Source organism: Urocitellus parryii, chromosome 13, assembly GCF_045843805.1.
Source record: "Urocitellus parryii isolate mUroPar1 chromosome 13, mUroPar1.hap1, whole genome shotgun sequence".
NCBI lineage: Eukaryota > Metazoa > Chordata > Mammalia > Rodentia > Sciuridae > Urocitellus > Urocitellus parryii.
Window position 1 is genome coordinate 44455036 of NC_135543.1, and position 17649 is coordinate 44472684.

Here is a 17649-nt window from a genome sequence, read left to right on the forward strand (position 1 = left end):
GGAGATGTATACAAATTTGTGATTATCAAGCATTCTCATTGAATTTATCCTTTTATCATAATAAGGCATAGCCCTCTATTCCCAGTGATCAGTCAGTTGTACAATAGTAACATAACATTGTCATCATGCTTTTGATTAATGTTTACATGGTTATGTCTTTTTCTTTTAAATAATCTGTACTCTTGAATTTAAAGTCTCTTGTAAACAGTACTTAGTTGTGTGTTTTTAAATCCATTATAATGTAATATAATCTTTGCTTACATGGCAATTAAATATTAGAATGAGTTTATGAATATTTAATATAGAAGGTGATATAGTAGGAATTGAATCTTATCAGCGAGACATTTGCTTTCTATTTGTCCCTTTTTTGTCTTTGAATTAATCAAGCATTATTTTTTTTCTATTAAATTTTTAGCTATCTACTTTTAATATGTTTTAAGTGATTTCCTTTGAGATTATATTCATCACTAATTTTTTAGATTCTAGTGTAGATCTATACTTTTAAAACTTGCAGAAAAAAAAGAAAGATCCTTAGCAATTTAACTTCATTTAACCTACTGTCTTTTGTGTTAATTTTACCCTATATTCGTATTTTTATATATGTTTAAATCATACAAGTCATCATTAACTGTTATTTTAAATGTCAATATTAGTTTATACTCATCTATATATTTACCTTTTCTCATAACTCCTCTAGTCTGTGCTTCTATGTAAAGTCATTTCATATAACAAATTCTTTTAGCTTTTGTTCATTAAAAAATATTTTTATTTCATTTCCATGTCAGAATGGATATTTTCTTCAATATAGAATTCTAAACTGATTGGTTTGTTTTCTTTTTTCTTTGTCTTAGCTCTTTAGAGTTGTCATTTTATAATCATCTGTTTCCATTATTTCTTTTTTTTTTAAAGAGAGAGTGAGAGAGGAGAGAGAGAGAGAGAGAGAGAGAGAGAGAATTTTTTAATATTTATTATTTTTTAGTTCTCGGCGGACACAACATCTTTGTTTGTATGTGGTGCTGAGGATGGAACCCGGGCCGCAAGCATGCCAGGCGAGCGAGCTACCGCTTGAGCCACATCCCCAGCCCTGTTTCCATTATTTCTGATAGAAAAAAAATTTAATGCTAGTCTTATTGCTGCTCCATTTTCCTTGAATGATTTTAAATTTTTTCTTTTGACTTTGGTTTTCAGTACTTAGACTGTGATGTGTTTAATGTAGGGTTTTCTTTATATCCTCCTGAGATTTGTAGAGCTTCATAGTTCATAAGCTAGAGGCTTCTTTTCTTTTTTTTTTTCCCCCCTTTCTTTGTGTTTTAGCTTTGAAAAATTCTTACAGTATTTTGCAAATAGTGTTGTGTTTTATTCTGTATCCTCTTTGTTATAACTCCAGTTAGGTGTGTGCTAGACCTTTTTATCATGTTTTCTGTGTCTTTATGTTCTTTCTTTATATTCTCTCTTTTATATCTTTGTATAATTTTTCTGTAAGTTTCTTCTCTGATCCTCTGTTTTGCTGTTTCCAACCATTGATTTCTTTTTTTTCCCCATTTTTTAAAAATTGGTGCATTAGTTTTACATAATGGTAGGATTTGTTGTTAAGTATTTTTTACCAGCGCACAATGTAACAAAGTAATTTATCCTGATCATTCCCTAGAATTTCCCTATTTGCTCCTCTCCTACCTAACCTTTCTCTACTCTATAGATCTTTCAATTTTCAATAGACCTACCCCCTACTACTTTTCTTTTCCTTTTTTCTGTTTAGCTTCCACATATAAGAGAAAATATAGGATCCTTGACTTTCTGAGTTTACCTTATTTTGCTTAGCATAAGTTCTTAAATTCTATTCTCCTGCAAAAGACCCAAGTCTCTGTTCATCGATGAATAAAACTCCATTATTGTGTATATGTACCACATTTTCTTTATCCATTCATCCGTTGACAGACATGCTGATTTTCACTTCAGTGATTGTATTTTCCAGTTCAAGATTTATATTTGATGGCCTTTAAAAAATTCTAGGAGTTTACTAAAGTTCTACATCTTTCCTGTCCCCTCACCTTTGAAAATATCAAGCACAGGTATTTCAAATTCTCTGTAACTCCAAAATTTGAATGAATTTGGTCTTTTAAATTATTTGTTACTTCCTTCAGTTACTCATTCCTTTAAAATGTAATAAAATTAATTAATTTGTTTTTTGTACTGGAGGTTGAACTTGGGGTGCTTTACTACTGAGTTACATTCCCCAGTCTTTTTCATTTATTTATTTATTTATTTATTTTAAAAATATTTCTTTAATTGTTGACAGACCTTTATTTTATTTATTCATATGTGGTGCCGAGAATCGAACCCAGTGCCTCACACATGCCAGGCAAGTGTGCTACTGCTGAGCCACAGCCACAGCCCTATTTTTTTATTTTGAGATAGGGTCTTGTCACGTTGTTGAGGCTGGCTTCAAACTTGCCATTCTTCTGCCTCAGGCTGTCAAATAGCTGGAATTACAGGTGTGCACTATCCATTCCCCAGTTTTATCTTAAGATTAAATTTATAAAGCATAACTTTCATCATTTTAGCCATTTTAAGGTATATAATTCAGTGTTTGTTGTTAGTATATTCACAGTGCAGTCTTAAATTCAGAGCACTTCCATCACCCCTGAAAATACAACTCATATATGATGTCAGTCAGTCCCACTTCCCCTTTCTCCCCATCCTGTGGCAACAGCTAATCTTTTCTCTCTTTCTCTTACTTATTCTAGACATTTAATATAAATGTAGTCACACAGCATGTGGCCCCTTTTGTGTCCAGCTCCTCCCACTTGGAATATTTTCAAGTTTATCCATATTATAACGTGCATCAGTACTTCATTCCTTTTCTGTGAATGAATAGTACTTTATTGTATTCATGAACCACATTTTGTTTAGCCATTCCTCAGTTGGTGGACATCTGCGTTTTTTCCCATCTTTTGATTATTGTGAATTATGCCATAGTGAATGTTTGTATACAACTTTTGTCTGAATGTGTTTTATTTCTCTTGAATAAATACCAGGAATGGAATTGCTAGATGATATGGTAGACATACATTTAACTTCTTGAGGAACTGCCAAACTGTTTTCCAAAGTGACTATACCGTCTTACACTTTTCCTAGCATATATGAGAATTCCTGTTTCTCTACATTTTAGCCAACACCTGCCATTTGGGTAGTTATTATTATTATAGCCATCCTATTGGGTGTTGGCCATTTATGATGGTTTTTAAAATGCCTGTGATTTATGATAAAATGTCAGACATTGTGTCTAGATAGGATAGCATACCTGAAATCCCAGTTACTTGGGAGGCTATGGAGAAGGATTGCAAGTTTGAGGCCAGCCTGGGCAATTTAGTCAGATTGTGTCTCAAAAAATTTTTTTAAAAAAAGGTTGAGGATGAGCTCAGTGGTAGAGAACCCCTGGGATCCATCCCAGTATTTAAGAAAAAGGGCAAACATAACAATTCTAGAAAGTCAAAGATTGTGTTCTTTTCTTCTAAAGAGAATTAAGTTTTCCTTTGGTATGAGAAGTACTAGGAGATCACCTTGAGTATTGTGGGTTCATTAAAAGATTTATAGGGCTAACCTATTTCAGTTTTGACCTTAGTCTGAGGTGAGGTTCTTCTGAAATCTGGAGAGCTGGAGTTGTTTATGAAGTCCCCTCTAACTGGATGGGCTGTACTCCAATCTTTTATATACCTACCTGTAGGCAGTAGCTGGAATCTCTGCTTGGCTCTTTGGCCTCCTAACTGCTGTTTTCTAGTAGTTGTCTTGAATTTTTCGCTTTCTGTAGTTTTCCTTTTTTTGGGGATTTTATTCTTTTATTTTCTGCTGATTTTTAAAAAACTGACTCATTCCCCCTTAATCCAGAAGAATTTCTGCTTTGTGTTTTGGCACTTTTTACTCCATACACTGCACACTCACAGAAAAAGCCAAAGAAATTGGGGAGCTGGTCTTTTAACATTCTTCCCCTTTTTCAAGAAGTGTAGCTTCTGTTCCTCTTTGGTTACATAGTGCTTTAGTGCTTTTAGACAGGTTTTTTTTTTTTTTTTGCATTTTGTCAGGATTTTATTACTTTTATTAGCAGAAGGGTTAGTTATTACTCTTAGGATGGTAAATAACAACTAGTGATGTTTTATGAGTTGAAATACAAATAATTAACTAGGTTTGAAAGCATGATAAGTAAAGGATAATTAAAAGTAAGATATGTAATAGACTTGATGTTTGGTTTTTGTATGTGTCTGAAAACTAAACAAGGTTATTAAGTGTTTTAAGATACAAGTTGGATAAAAAATTAAGATGAGAGCTGAAAAGAAAATACTTAATAAACGCCAATTATCTGGATTTAGTAGTGACGAAATTAAAATTCTCACTTTTGTAGGTGCTATCAGAGTAGTATCTGCTATTTCTTTTTTTAAAAATATTTTTTTTAATTGTAGATGGACAGCATGCGATTGTTTTATTTGTTTATTTTTATGTGGTGCTAAGCATTGAACCCTGTGCTTCACACATGCTAGGCAAGCGTTCTGCCAATGAGCTACAGACCTAGCCCAGCACTTGTTATTTCTACACTATGAGCTATTCATTAAATGATTGGAGGTTTGAGTGCATGTGTTGGCTAAAGAATAACATATATATCTGTTAAGTATTTCAGAGGCAACTGTGCTGACAAAATCTGGAAAGGTATATAGTAAATAACTGATCAACAAATATTGTGGAAAAAATTTTAAAAAGAAAGCAAAAATAAAAAATGTGGGAGGAAGTTACTGGATTGGACATTATGTTCAGATCATGGGGAAGCAGAGAAAAAAGACAGAAAGTAGATCTGTAAAGAATAAGTCCTTCTAACCTGTAGGGTTAAAAATAGATATTTGGGAAGAAACTAACCATTTGCTTTCTCCACCAAAATGTTCCCAAGATGGGAGCCCTGTGTTGCAGACTGTCTTGTATGTATGTTTTTCCTTTTGCCCTTTTGTGAACTCTCAAGGTTAGTCAGTGGTTTTCTTGAAAATTTCATTAGGAAATTTGCCAAAGGCATCCTTTTGAGGCAGCTGTCTCTGTACCCTTGGAGGCCATCAGTAATGTTTCCAATCTATAGCAGTAGTCGACACAAAAATATTGAACTGAACTATTATCTTTGTGTTTTAAAACATTATTCTATTGCCACCACTTTTCTTTCTGCACCTGAAACAGTATAAAATATGTCATATTTTTGGACCTCTGGTCCTTTTATATTTTTTATTATTCTCCCTTTTCAAGTAATGATTAGTAAATATATTCAAATATGTAATGAAAGGAGAATTAATTTTTAATGTTATTTAAATAACAATAGCTACATTAGAAATCTTTAGTAAATAAATGAATGAGAATTCTGTTTGTATAGAATGTTAACCTTTTTGCCATTGAGATTTTATAAATTAAAATACACTTTAATTGTGGTCTGTTTTTGTCCTAAGGTGCTCAAATGCTAAGCATCTTGTAAAGTTTTGGGGGGTATTATATATGATATTTATAAGTCCATGATTAAAATACATTAGAAGAAATTGAAATGCATTTGTTGTTTTGTTTGTCCAATTTAATAATATAGTCAACTGTTACTCCATATGCATCTTTTATACATTGGTGTAACTGTTTCTCTTGTTTTGGTAAACTGTCTTCTTTCAGCCACCCACACAGAATATGCCTATGGGTCCTGGAGTGATGAATCAGAGCGGCCCTCCCCCACCTCCACGCTCTCACAACATGCCTTCAGATGGAATGGTAGGTGGGGGTCCTCCTGCACCACACATGCAGAACCAGATGAACGGCCAGATGCCTGGTAAGTTTTTCTCCTCTAAGACATTAACACCAGAGTTGCTTAGCAACTGAAACGACATGGGGGCTCAAGGGATACTAGATTGTTGATGACAAAACTGCTTTGAATGCCCCCGAGTACAAGCTCTCTTAGAGTTTGTTAGCTACAGAGCTACGTGACCTGTATTCAGTGTTTATCAGGCTGCCCTTGGGCTTTGATGTAGCTGACACACAGCATTCCTCTGATGAACAGAACTGGCTAAATTTAGTCTGTCTGAAACTATGCAACATAGTTGGCTTTAGAAGCTTTTTTTGGGGAAAAAGTCATTGTACCGTGGCTTAAGAAATAAAATATGTTTACAAAAAGGTATTCTAACATCCCTGAGTTTTTATTTACTTAAAAATTTATTGATCTCTGAAGCAGTATCACTGAGAAAAACACATGGGAAAAAGAAACAAACAAAAACAAACTCTAAAGTGCTGGTGTATTTAGTATTTCTTCATAGATATTACTGATGCTGAATCAGGATTTTTATGAATACATATGTTTGTAGCATAACAAATATGGAAATTGATTTTAAAGCAAAATTAAAAGCTAAGAAATAGTGTAAGCTTTCTCATATATTTTGCCATTCTTGTTTCTCTTTGTCCATTTAACTTTAGAGTCACTAGAATGGTGTCTTTTAGGCCATTGGTGCTTATTTAGTTATCGTTTGCTGAAAATATCTTCAGTTTGTGTAACAATAGTAATGATGATAACTATCATTTTTGGCAGAGTATTCTCTACCTTTAATATGAGAATATTTTTGCTTTCTAAAGACAAAGACTATTTTCAGTAGAAATAAGCAAACAAACATGTCTAGCAATAAGGATAGTAAATTTAAATCATAGAACAGTTTATTGTTAAAGTTAATAATTAGCATCCTTACGATAGTATCTTTTCCAGCTGATTGTGTTGTTGGTAGCATTGGTTCGAAGGACAACAGATATAATAAAAGAAACAAAGGGGGATCACAGAGCAAAAGAGGCAAGGTAGCCTAGTTTAGAAGATTGATGTGACACTAATCATGTAGGAGGTAAATGCTATTTCATTGGCTCTCTTATTTCCTGCTAAGACTCTCAGCATTGATGGCTCCCACACAGTATGGAGGTAGGAATAAAGACAGAACTACTTTTTAGTTTGCAGTTAGGTTGTAGTCAGGAGAAAGCTGTTTGCTAAATCCACATTTAGCTTATTGGGACACATTGTTTTTAGAACTATAAGAGCAGTGCTAATACAGATTAGTTAGGAATTCTGTGATCTTTGATGGTAGTACCTTCAATCAGGTATACAACATAAAGGTGTGTGTGATTATATTAGGTATATAACATATCTCCAGATAACACTGAAACCTAAGACCAAGTAAGCATTTGAGAAGTGCACAATTAATATTATCCTGACATTTTGTGTTTTTTTTGGTGTAAGGCCGTCTGAAATAGTTACATTCTTTCCATAACCCAGAGATTATCAACCATTTAAGACTTGTATTGTAGAGCATCTAAAATAATAGGGGACTCTCCTAACAATAATAGCATCTAGTCACTCTTTTTAATGTGAACACTAATTTTAACTTGGCTCTTAATTTCCTATTTTAGTTCTAATAGGTTATTTGATAATTTAAGTTTTAGAGATACTTATGCAATTTGATTTTGGCAACAGAACCTCTCAGTCCCAGTTCCTTTTAAAAAAACATTGATTAAAAAATCAAAACTAGGCTGGGCATGATGACACATGCCCATAATCCCAACAGCTGGGGAGGCTGAGGCAGGAGGATCACAAGTTCAAAGCAAGCCTCAGCAACTTAGCAAGGCCCTGTTTCAAAAAAAAAAAAAAAGGGGGGGGGAGTGGGGATGTGGCTCAGTGCTTGAGCACCCCTGGGTTCAATTCCTGATAACAAAACAAACAAAAAACCCCTAGATAATACATGATCATGCAGCCAAAATAAAAAAGTACCAAGGTTTATAGCCCTTACCTCTCCAAACTGAGTTCCAGAGAGGCATTGGTTACCCTTCAAATAGGTTTTTCTCTTTCTTTGTCTCTACCCCCCAAAAATTTTTCTTTTTTTTTTTTTTTGTACTATTCTTTTTAAAAAAACAAACCGTAGCACATTGAATAGTCTTATATGTCTTCTTTCCCTCTTAAAGATTTATCATAGAAACCATTACTCTATTCAGTGTATAAAGAGCTGCCTCATTCTTTTTGGTTACTGCATCATGTATTTTTTGTTTTTGTGTTTGTTTTTTATGGATATACCCTAACTTATTTGAACCGTTTTCCTTTTGATAGAAATAAATGTTATTTCTTGTATGTTGATAAAGTTGTGCTGCCATGAATATATTTATAAAACACATATACTTTTTTACATACTTGTACCAAATATTTATATAGAATAAATTCTTAGAACTGAAATTGCTGGGTTCAAAGTATGTACATTTAAAAATTTGATAACCTTATTGTGAAGTTCCTCTATAAAAAATAATACTTATTTACATTTTTTTCTCTGTGTAGTATCTGAAAGTGCTTCTTTCTTTAAAATATAGGTTTATTAAAGTTGATTTTGAGAATCTAAGTTGAAAATTGTATTTTAGTTTTTTTAAGTAAAGCAATCAGTCATTCCTTGTTTATGAATCTATTTTTAGGTTTCTTTGAGCTTTTTATTCATGTCTTTCATCTCCCCCTTTTTTTAATTTGTTTTAATTAGTTATACATGACAATACAATGATCAAATTTTATATTTTAATTGTTTTTGGTATCAGGGATTAAACCCAGAGGTGTTTAATCACTTCACTGAGCCATATCCCCAGCCCTTTTTATTTTTTATCTTGAAACAAGGTCTTGCTAAGTTGCTTAGGGCCTTGCTAAATTGGTGAGGCTGGCTTTTAACTTGTGAATCTTCCTGTTTCAGCCTCCTGAGCCCCTGGGATTATAGGTGTACAGCACTGTTTTATCTATTTTTGTTTTTAAAGGTGTGGAATTTCTAGAAAGCATTTTCCTCCCAAGATTATTTTAAAGTTTCTCCTTTTTGAGATTCTGTAATATTGTTTCTTTTTTCTTCTTTTTTAATGTTTAAAATTTTTATACATAGTAGATTAGTTTTATTGGGAGAAATGAGGTGATCCAGCTAATTTTTTTTCCAGATGACTACACCGTTGCCACAATACCATTTACTGAATTAATTTTTTTGCTGCCCACTGATACTTAATATCACTACTATTATCACTTACCTTACTATGTATTTGGGTATATTTTAGATCCTATTCTGGTTGATTGATCTGTTAATCTATTCATTCATATTAGTTAGTACTACATCTTTAATTACTCCAGCTTTATGTTTTGCTGTCTCATAAAGCTAGTTTACCCTTATTACTCTTCTTTTTCAGAGTATTCTTGGCTTTCCTAATACATCAGTTTCTTAATCTCTAAGATGGGAATAATAAGAATATTCACAGTGTTTTCTATCATTCATATGAGCAATTTGTTTGCTATTAAATATTCAAATTATTGTTTAGTGTTATGACTGCAATGATGAAAAAAACCTACAAATAGCTATTTTAGGTACTTTTGTGTAAACCATCTCTTTAACTTTCAATATTTTGGTTCTGATCATTTTTCTTCAAAGGGCCTAACCATATGCCTATGCAGGGACCTGGACCCAATCAACTCAATATGACAAACAGTTCCATGAATATGCCTTCAAGTAGCCATGGATCCATGGGAGGTTACAACCATTCTGTGCCATCATCACAGAGCATGCCAGTACAGAATCAGATGACAATGAGTCAAGGGCAGCCAATGGGAAACTATGGCCCTCGACCAAATATGAATATGCAACCAAATCAAGGTAATTAAGCTTTGTTCTATACTAACGTGCTGTGTTTTCCTTTTAAAGTACATATTTATATCAGGTTGTTAGCTGATTCATAAAAAATTAAGTAGTAAGAAAAAGTCATGCTTTTAAAAAAAGGGGAATGTTGAGTTTGATGCTAGATTAAATCTTTTTTTTAACATTTATAAATTAAATTGCTGAAGTTAAGTTTCAAGTTTAAAAAAATGTGTCATTTGAACAGTTTATTAGGAGATTTTTTTGTAATATTGAGTTGTTTTTAAAGCAAATCATTGAATAATCAAACATTTTGTTTAGAGCTAGAAAAATGAGAAAATATAATTTTTGCCTTTGCAGGTACACCTTCTTAAATAAATCTGCTCTAAGGTTCATTTTACTTTTTAAGGGTATATTAGTTTATATTACTTTCTTTGGACTTAGTGAGGGTTTGATATTAGAATGTTCAGTGGAGGTGCTGCTCTACTCTTCTTAGAGTGGTCTGAGTCCATTAAAGTTTATTACCAGTCTCAGAGAGTGAAATTGTTATCATGTTTCTCTTTTAAGTATCCTTGAATAAAAACTAAAAACCAGTAAATGGTGCTCTGTTCTGCTAATTGCCTGTTAAAACATTTGGCATCTTGCCAGCGTAAAGTTATTTCACTTACAAAATGTGGTGAGGTTAAGAATATAAGAAAATTAAGTATATTTGAAATAAAATTTCCTAGATCTGATTATAAAAAATAGATTACTGAAATGTACTCAGATAAAGAAAGTTAATGTACTACTGAATTATTTTATGATGAAATACTATTTAATTTTTAAATATTAGTAAAGAAGAAAGTATAATTTTGATGAGAGATATTGAAAACAGGTAATAGACTAAACTGTTGGTATAGTTTCACAAAACTGGTGTTGGCTCCATTTTTCCCCCCTGAAGTTCTTTAATGCCCATTATGAAGTATTTTCTTTCTTTTTTATTTACTTCATTTAAAGGTTCAAAACAGTAGCAAGATCCAGTCAGTGTTAAATCAGAAGGAAGGTCATTCAGATATATCTGAGAGATTGATAAAACTGATGATGATTTTGATAGCAACTATAATGATTTTGATAGCACACTTCTTAAAAACCTATAGTTAGGGAAAGATAGGGTGTACACAGAAATGGATGCCTCTATAGGGTAGTTTGATACAGTATGATGTGATTGGAAGAAGAAAATAAAGCAGTGAGCATGTAGAAATTAGTTACTGTTTTTGGAGAAAAAGAGTCAAGATATTCATAGCAATTTAAAATGTCATTTTATACAAATGTATCATTTTTCTTTTTACTATAGTACTAATGTTACTTTTTGCTTAGTTCTCATCATTCATGAGTTTCTGGATAGAAAGCACAGATTATACAAAAAATAACTATGTAGAGGTGTGATTTGAAAAAATAAATACTTTTCAAAGGAAAAAAATATGGAAATTATTGAGGAAATTCTGTTTTTAAATGTCTGTCTTGGGTACAAATAAAAATGTGCTTTTAAATTTTGGTATCTCAGAATCAAAAAACACCAAATAAAATTGTGATTCTAAAAATAAAGAAAATTTAGAAAAGTTATAGAGTATTCTGGCAGCATCCAATTTCTTTTTTGTTTTTTTGTTTGTTTCATTTTTGGTACTAGGGATTGAATGCTGGGATGTTAACCACTGAGTCATATCCCCAGCCCTTTTTATTTACTTACTTTGAGACAGGATCTTGCTAAATTGCTTAGGACCTCATTAAGTTGCTGTGGCTGGCTTTGAACCTAAGATCTTCCTGCCTCACTTTCCTGAGCTCCTGGAATTACACTTGTGCACTACTGCACCCATTTTCTTAATCATATGAATTCTTTAAAAAAGCATTAATTATATGGAACCTATTGTATCAAATTGTTTAGCATGATGAAAGTTTTAGTAATGAATTTTTACAATTCATTTCTTTATAAAACATTTTCTTAGGTAGTTTTTACAAAAAGTAAGGTATATATTTTACATTAAGTATGTTTTAGTTTAGACCCAGTTATGGTAACATACCTGTAATCCCAGCTACTTGGAGGCTGAGGCAGGAGAATTCCAAGTTCATGGCTACCCTGAGTGATTAAGCCAGACCATATCTCAAAATAAATATAATCGAAGGTTTGGGGATGTTAACTCAGCAATAGAGTACTTGACTAGAATAAATGAGAAATGGGTTCAGTCCCCAGTATTAAAAAACAAAATAAGGATTTATTTTTGTTATTTGTTTAGACCTAACTAGATGGAAAAAACTCTGTAATAGGAAAAATGTTTGCCTTTTAATAGTTTCTCACATTTATTGAAATATTAAGTGTTCTTTGAGTTAAAATAAAAATGTTAAAATCTTCTTTTGAATAGCCTCATATTTCAACACATTTATCTCTGAATCAGGAAATGCTAGAAAAATGTTAGGAGTATTTAATAACTTTTTTATTAATGGGGTTATGAGTCATGGAAAAGAAAAACTTATGAAATTTCTTAGATTATAGCTCAGTGGTATTAGTATATGGTTTGCATGCATGTAAGTTCGATCCCCAGCACAGAAAACAAAACAACAAAGAAACCTGTGGTAAGTGACAAACAGAAAAAAAGGAATAATTGAAGAATTATGTTTTTAAAGAGAGCTATTTAAGTGGTAGTTATTTAGTATATTAAATTAGTAGTATTAATATAACATTAATATGTTAATAATTATTGAGTAATTAGTAATTAGCCAATTATCGATTATATGGTAGTAGTTTTCTGTCCTTTTTTCATGTTTCTGAGGATCCATTCCAGGGCCTTAGAAATCATGTAGACAAGGAATCTACCACTGAACTACGTTCCCAGACCCCAGTATTAGTTTTGTAAGCAAACCATTGCAAATACAGATACATTAATGCTAGTAGTTTTGAAGTGATTTTGGTTTTTAACCATACTTGCAAATTGCTCTAAGAATTCAAACATTTTCCCTATTTTTTCTCTTCCTTGCCTTCCTCTATTTCTGTGTCTCTCAATATCAAGAGTGAAATTAAGGAGAAAAAAGTAAATTCTAAAAATCTTCTCGTTGTAATTTGGGAGTAGATTAAAATCAGTGCAAAGGATAGATATTTTACACAGTTATAGTTTATAATTTTGATTGCTTGAAGACAAGAAAGATAGTCTGCTAATTTACACTAGTAGCTACAATAAGGCATACAGAGTTTAGTGTTATAGTAATGATATTATTTCCAGTAATAGAATAATGGAAGTTCTTTGTGCTTCATTATTGAGCTTTTTAATGTTTACTGGATTTTTTTTTTTTTTCTGTCATGGTGTTGCAGATTTGAACCTATGGCCTTAAGCATGCTAGGCAAGTGCTTATCACTGAACTACATTCAACCCTTGGGGGCGAAAAATCAATACAAGGGCTAATATAACAACAAAACGGAAACCTATCACACAAAATATGTCATTTTAAAATGCTGCACAAAGTCAGGTGTGACGATTTTCCCTGTACTCCTGACTTCAGGGAAGTCTAAAGCAAGAAAAACACTTGAACCCAGGAGTCTGAGGCCATTCTGGGCAACAGTGAGAACTTGTCTCTTTAAAACACATAAACAGAGAGTTGACCCCACTGAGTTTACTAACTATACATTTTGTATTCATACTTGTTAAAAAAAGAATATCAGCAATTATTGTTTTTTGAACTTTTTAAAAAATGAGCTTATATGTAGTGGTATATTATAATTGTCTTTTAGTTTATTTGTAGTGACTTACATGTGCTTAGAAATCTAGAAAACTGAAGTGTTATTTTTTTTAAGTTGTAGATGGACATGATACCTTTATTTTATATATTTTTTTATTTTTATGTGGTGCTGAGTTATTAAACCCTGTGCCTCACACATGATAGTCAAGTGCTATACCACTGAGCCACAACCCCAGCCCCTAAAGTTTTATGATTTTCTTTCTTAAACTTACTGCAGAAGGTTCCTTTAATGTAATAGGCAATCCAACCTATACTTTCCCATGTTATTGTCACTATTATCTATCTAGTACATTGATCATCATTTTGAACCTGAAGAGAACCAGATTCCTAATAAGCTTACTCCTTTGTAGAGCATAAACCTCACCAGAATTCAAAAAACTCTAAAAAGGTAGGAAATTGGTGTTTATTGCCATTTCCCTAAGTGCTGAGAATAATGACTGAGGTTAAATAATACATATATTCTGTGAATAGGAATTGGAATAAGATGTCATGGGATAACCTAGAAAGACAGAGTTAGTGCATTAAAAATGTTTAAGAAAGCAACAGATACATTTATTGGAGCATAGTCAGATAAGAATAGGAAGACCTTCTGAAGATGACCAACATTATATTTGATAGAATCAGCTTATTTTTCATTCCCAGACATTAGTAATTGTAGCTTTCCTTATTTCCAGATTTTTACTAATTACGTATTCAAAAGGAAAGGGGCTTTCACCAATTATTACATTTGTTTTACAAATTCCATGTAAATAATTCTTTTTGAACTCATATCTTGGCAGGATCTTTGGACTAAATTGATTACTTTCTTAAAGTAAGATTAAATAATGGTGCATTTAAACATCCTGATTCACTGATTGCATAATTTCTAAAATATCAGTTGGTTTATTTCTGGTTTTGGTTTTGTTTTGAACAGTATTAAGAAAGTCTTGATTCATTTAAATGGTAAGTTCCAAATCTATGGTTTTTAAATACCATGCTTTTTATTAGTGTGCTCTTTGATTAGACTGATTTCAGAGGCTTGACATTAGAGTAGTAGGACAGTTTAACATTTAATTCTGCATACCTATTGTGACAGGTATGTTTCCTTGTGCCTTTTTGCTATTAGTATATATAAATATACCTCATTTCTAAAATAGCATTATTATTTGCATGAACCTAGAATATATTTTAGCCTAACTATATCTACTTTTAAAACATTTTTCTAGTCTTTTTATTATTACAAATAATTCTGGAAGAAAAATTTTTGCTTGAATAGTTGTGTTAGATTTTCGTAAGACAAATTCTGGAATAGAATTGTCAGGATAAAATACATGAGAATTTAAAATATTTGAGAGAAGTTATTTTCAATAAAGATGTAAAGGATGTGTGAGGTCACATCCCTAGAGTATACGGAAGTGCTGATTTCACTACATATCTATGGTATTAATTTTTTTAATCTTTACTGAACATATATAAAATATATATAAGTATATATATTTTATATGCCCAAGAGCATTCTACTTCTGAACTACATCTCAGTCATTTACATTTGATTTTGAGACAGAGTCTTGCTAAGTCTCTGAGGCTTTCCTCCTGCTTCAGCACCCTGAGTTGCTGGGATTATAGTTGTGCACTGCTGGATCTACCAGTCCTCTTAACTTTTATTTCTTTGATTGTTAGAGAAGATTCTGAACTTCTTCAGTTATTTGCCATTTGTGTGTTTTCTGTGAATTGCCTCTTCATGTTCTATATTGTGTGGTTTATACCTCCATTATTAATTTGAAGGAGTTCTTTATAGATTAAAGCTGTTCAAATTATATGAATTTCACATAAGTCAAACATTTTGTTCATTTTTAAGGTATGGCAGTTTAGTTTTTTGAAATGTTTTATTCCACCAGAAGGATTCTGAAAATGATAATATTACTTTCATGGAAAAAAATATAGTTATTTCTTAATTGTAGAAGAATGTTGATTCTAAACTTTCAAAATTGTGGCCTAGATTTTAGTAATTATTGGTAAAATGCTTATTCAGCATGCTTATTAGCATATTAACAGGTCTGAGATTCCCTACAGGAAAGAAACCAATTTGATTTGGTTACCCTAAGTATGTTCACAATAGAACTTTTTCTTTTTTAGTGTTATTACTTAAAAAATTAAGAGTGTTGGGCTGGGGATGTGGCTCAAGAGGTAGCGTGCTCGCCTGGCATGCGTGCGGCCCGGGTTCGATCCTTAGCACCACATACAAACAAAGATGTTGTGTCTGCCAATAACTAATAAATAAATATTAAAAAAAAATTAAGAGTGTTGACTTAAGGGAGAAGTGAGTGTATTAAAAGCTATGGTATTAGAAAACATACATTATTTAACAAGTAGATAATAGGAAGGAAAAAACATCTGACGATTATTACCACATTTTAACATGGAAGCTTAGACTAAATAGGACTAGCTGGTAAGTTTGGAGGGAAGCCAAGAGATTATAGTTTCTTAGAAGCTAAGCTGATTTTAAAATCAGAATTGTGTGAACAGGTGAGGTGAGGATTGAAAAATAACTTGGATTTTATGATAAAGATGGACAGTTTTATGGAGGGATTGGGACAGAAGCCTGACTGACATGTTCATGAGAAAATTGAAAGAGAAAAAAAATGGTAATAGTGAGTAAAGACAATTATTTCTAGTTATTTTTTGATACAGGAGGGGTAAAAAAGGATTAATAGCCAGAAGAAGATGTCAAGAAATATTTTTTAAAATGTGGGAAGATGTTAAGTCTTGTTTTATATGATAGGAATGATACATTAGAGGGGAAATTGATGATGCAGGAGAGAAAGATGAGGCACAATTGCAAGAGCCATTCATTTGAGTCAGTGTGAGGAGTTAGATGGCACAGTTCCTAGGACTACCCTTAGCTCTGAAGCTAACTGTGAAATTTTAGTCAATTGTGAAATTATAGGGGATGACCTCCTAGACTGGCCTTATTTCTGACACCAATTACAAGTTCAAGGGTTCCTTAAACCATCCTCTGGTTCAATCATGGTTTTGGAAGGATTCACAGAACTCACTGACTGCTGTTACACTCACAGATAGAATTTATTACAGAGAAAGTATACAGATTTACATTAGTTAAGGGAAGAAATGCATAGTGCGGAACCCAGAAGTGGTACCCGATGCAGTGTTTACATTATTTGCTCCTGAAGCAGTCAGGATGCTTTCTCTCCTGGTATGGACATGTGATGATACAGAGTATTGCTAACCAGTAGGGTTCATCTGAGCCTTGATGTTAAGAGATTTTTTATTAGGGCTTTGTTATGTACGTTTAACTGATTGCCCACATGGTTGATCTCAGTCTCTAGGCATAATCCCTGCTCTATGAATCCATGTCAAAGTCCCGATTCAGGAGCTATAGGAATCCCCAATTGTTTGTGTGTGTTTGTGTGTGTGTGTGTTGTGTGTAATATAATATACACATAATATACATACATCTTATTTAATATAGTAATAAGTATTGTGATGTTATGTAACATAAAATAATTACTTTTAGGGGTTGAAATTATAGGGGATGGTCCCTAATATTGGCTCTCACTTTTGTGAAATTATAGGGGATGGTTTCCAAGACTGGTCACACTTCTGCCTTGATGTTACTGAATATATATACTGAATATTAAGTATGACATAGAAAATTTAAAATGAAAAATATTTTAAATACTCCAGTAAATGTCATATTTGATCTCTAGTGTTTTGGTTGAATGAGAATTGTGTATACCTTCATTTCTTTTCACTGTTAAAATCAGTAAGTCTCTGAAATGCTGCTAATATTGCAAGTTTCTGTTACAAAGAATTTTAGGTTTATTATAGCCATTACATTGTAGTTTAGACTATATATTTTGTTTATACCTTTGAATCAGTATTGCCTATATTGAATGAATTTTTCAAGGTCATGATTTTTCCCCTATACATTTTTTCTAGTTATAAAATAATGTTTAATATGAAAAAACCTAAAAATACAAAAAAAGCACAAAAAAAGGATGATCTCTAATTTTGATATGTAAGTTTTAAATTATTCCATAGATAAGTTCAGTTAAGTATAGTAGTCTGTACTTAGGCTATTTGTAGCAGCAAACTTACAGTTATGTAAATGTAATTATTTATAAATATTTGTTTATTTCCCTCTAGACTCTTCAGTTCTTAGAAATCAGGAACTGTGTTTTGTTTGTTCACTATTTGTTGATTGACTGATTAGCTA

General features: G+C 32.2%; 1 protein-coding gene across 3 annotated transcripts in view; it reads left to right on the plus strand.

Moving 5' to 3' along the window:
• Nucleotides 1-17649, plus strand: part of Ss18 (SS18 subunit of BAF chromatin remodeling complex) — an 83060-nt gene that overhangs the window by 38624 nt on the left and 26787 nt on the right. For all 3 annotated transcript variants that reach the window (XM_026388059.2, XM_026388060.2, XM_026388061.1), the window contains exons 4-5: nt 5680-5833; nt 9468-9689. In XM_026388059.2, the coding sequence (XP_026243844.1) occupies nt 5680-5833; nt 9468-9689 (376 nt within the window). The remainder of the gene's footprint in view (nt 1-5679; nt 5834-9467; nt 9690-17649) is intronic.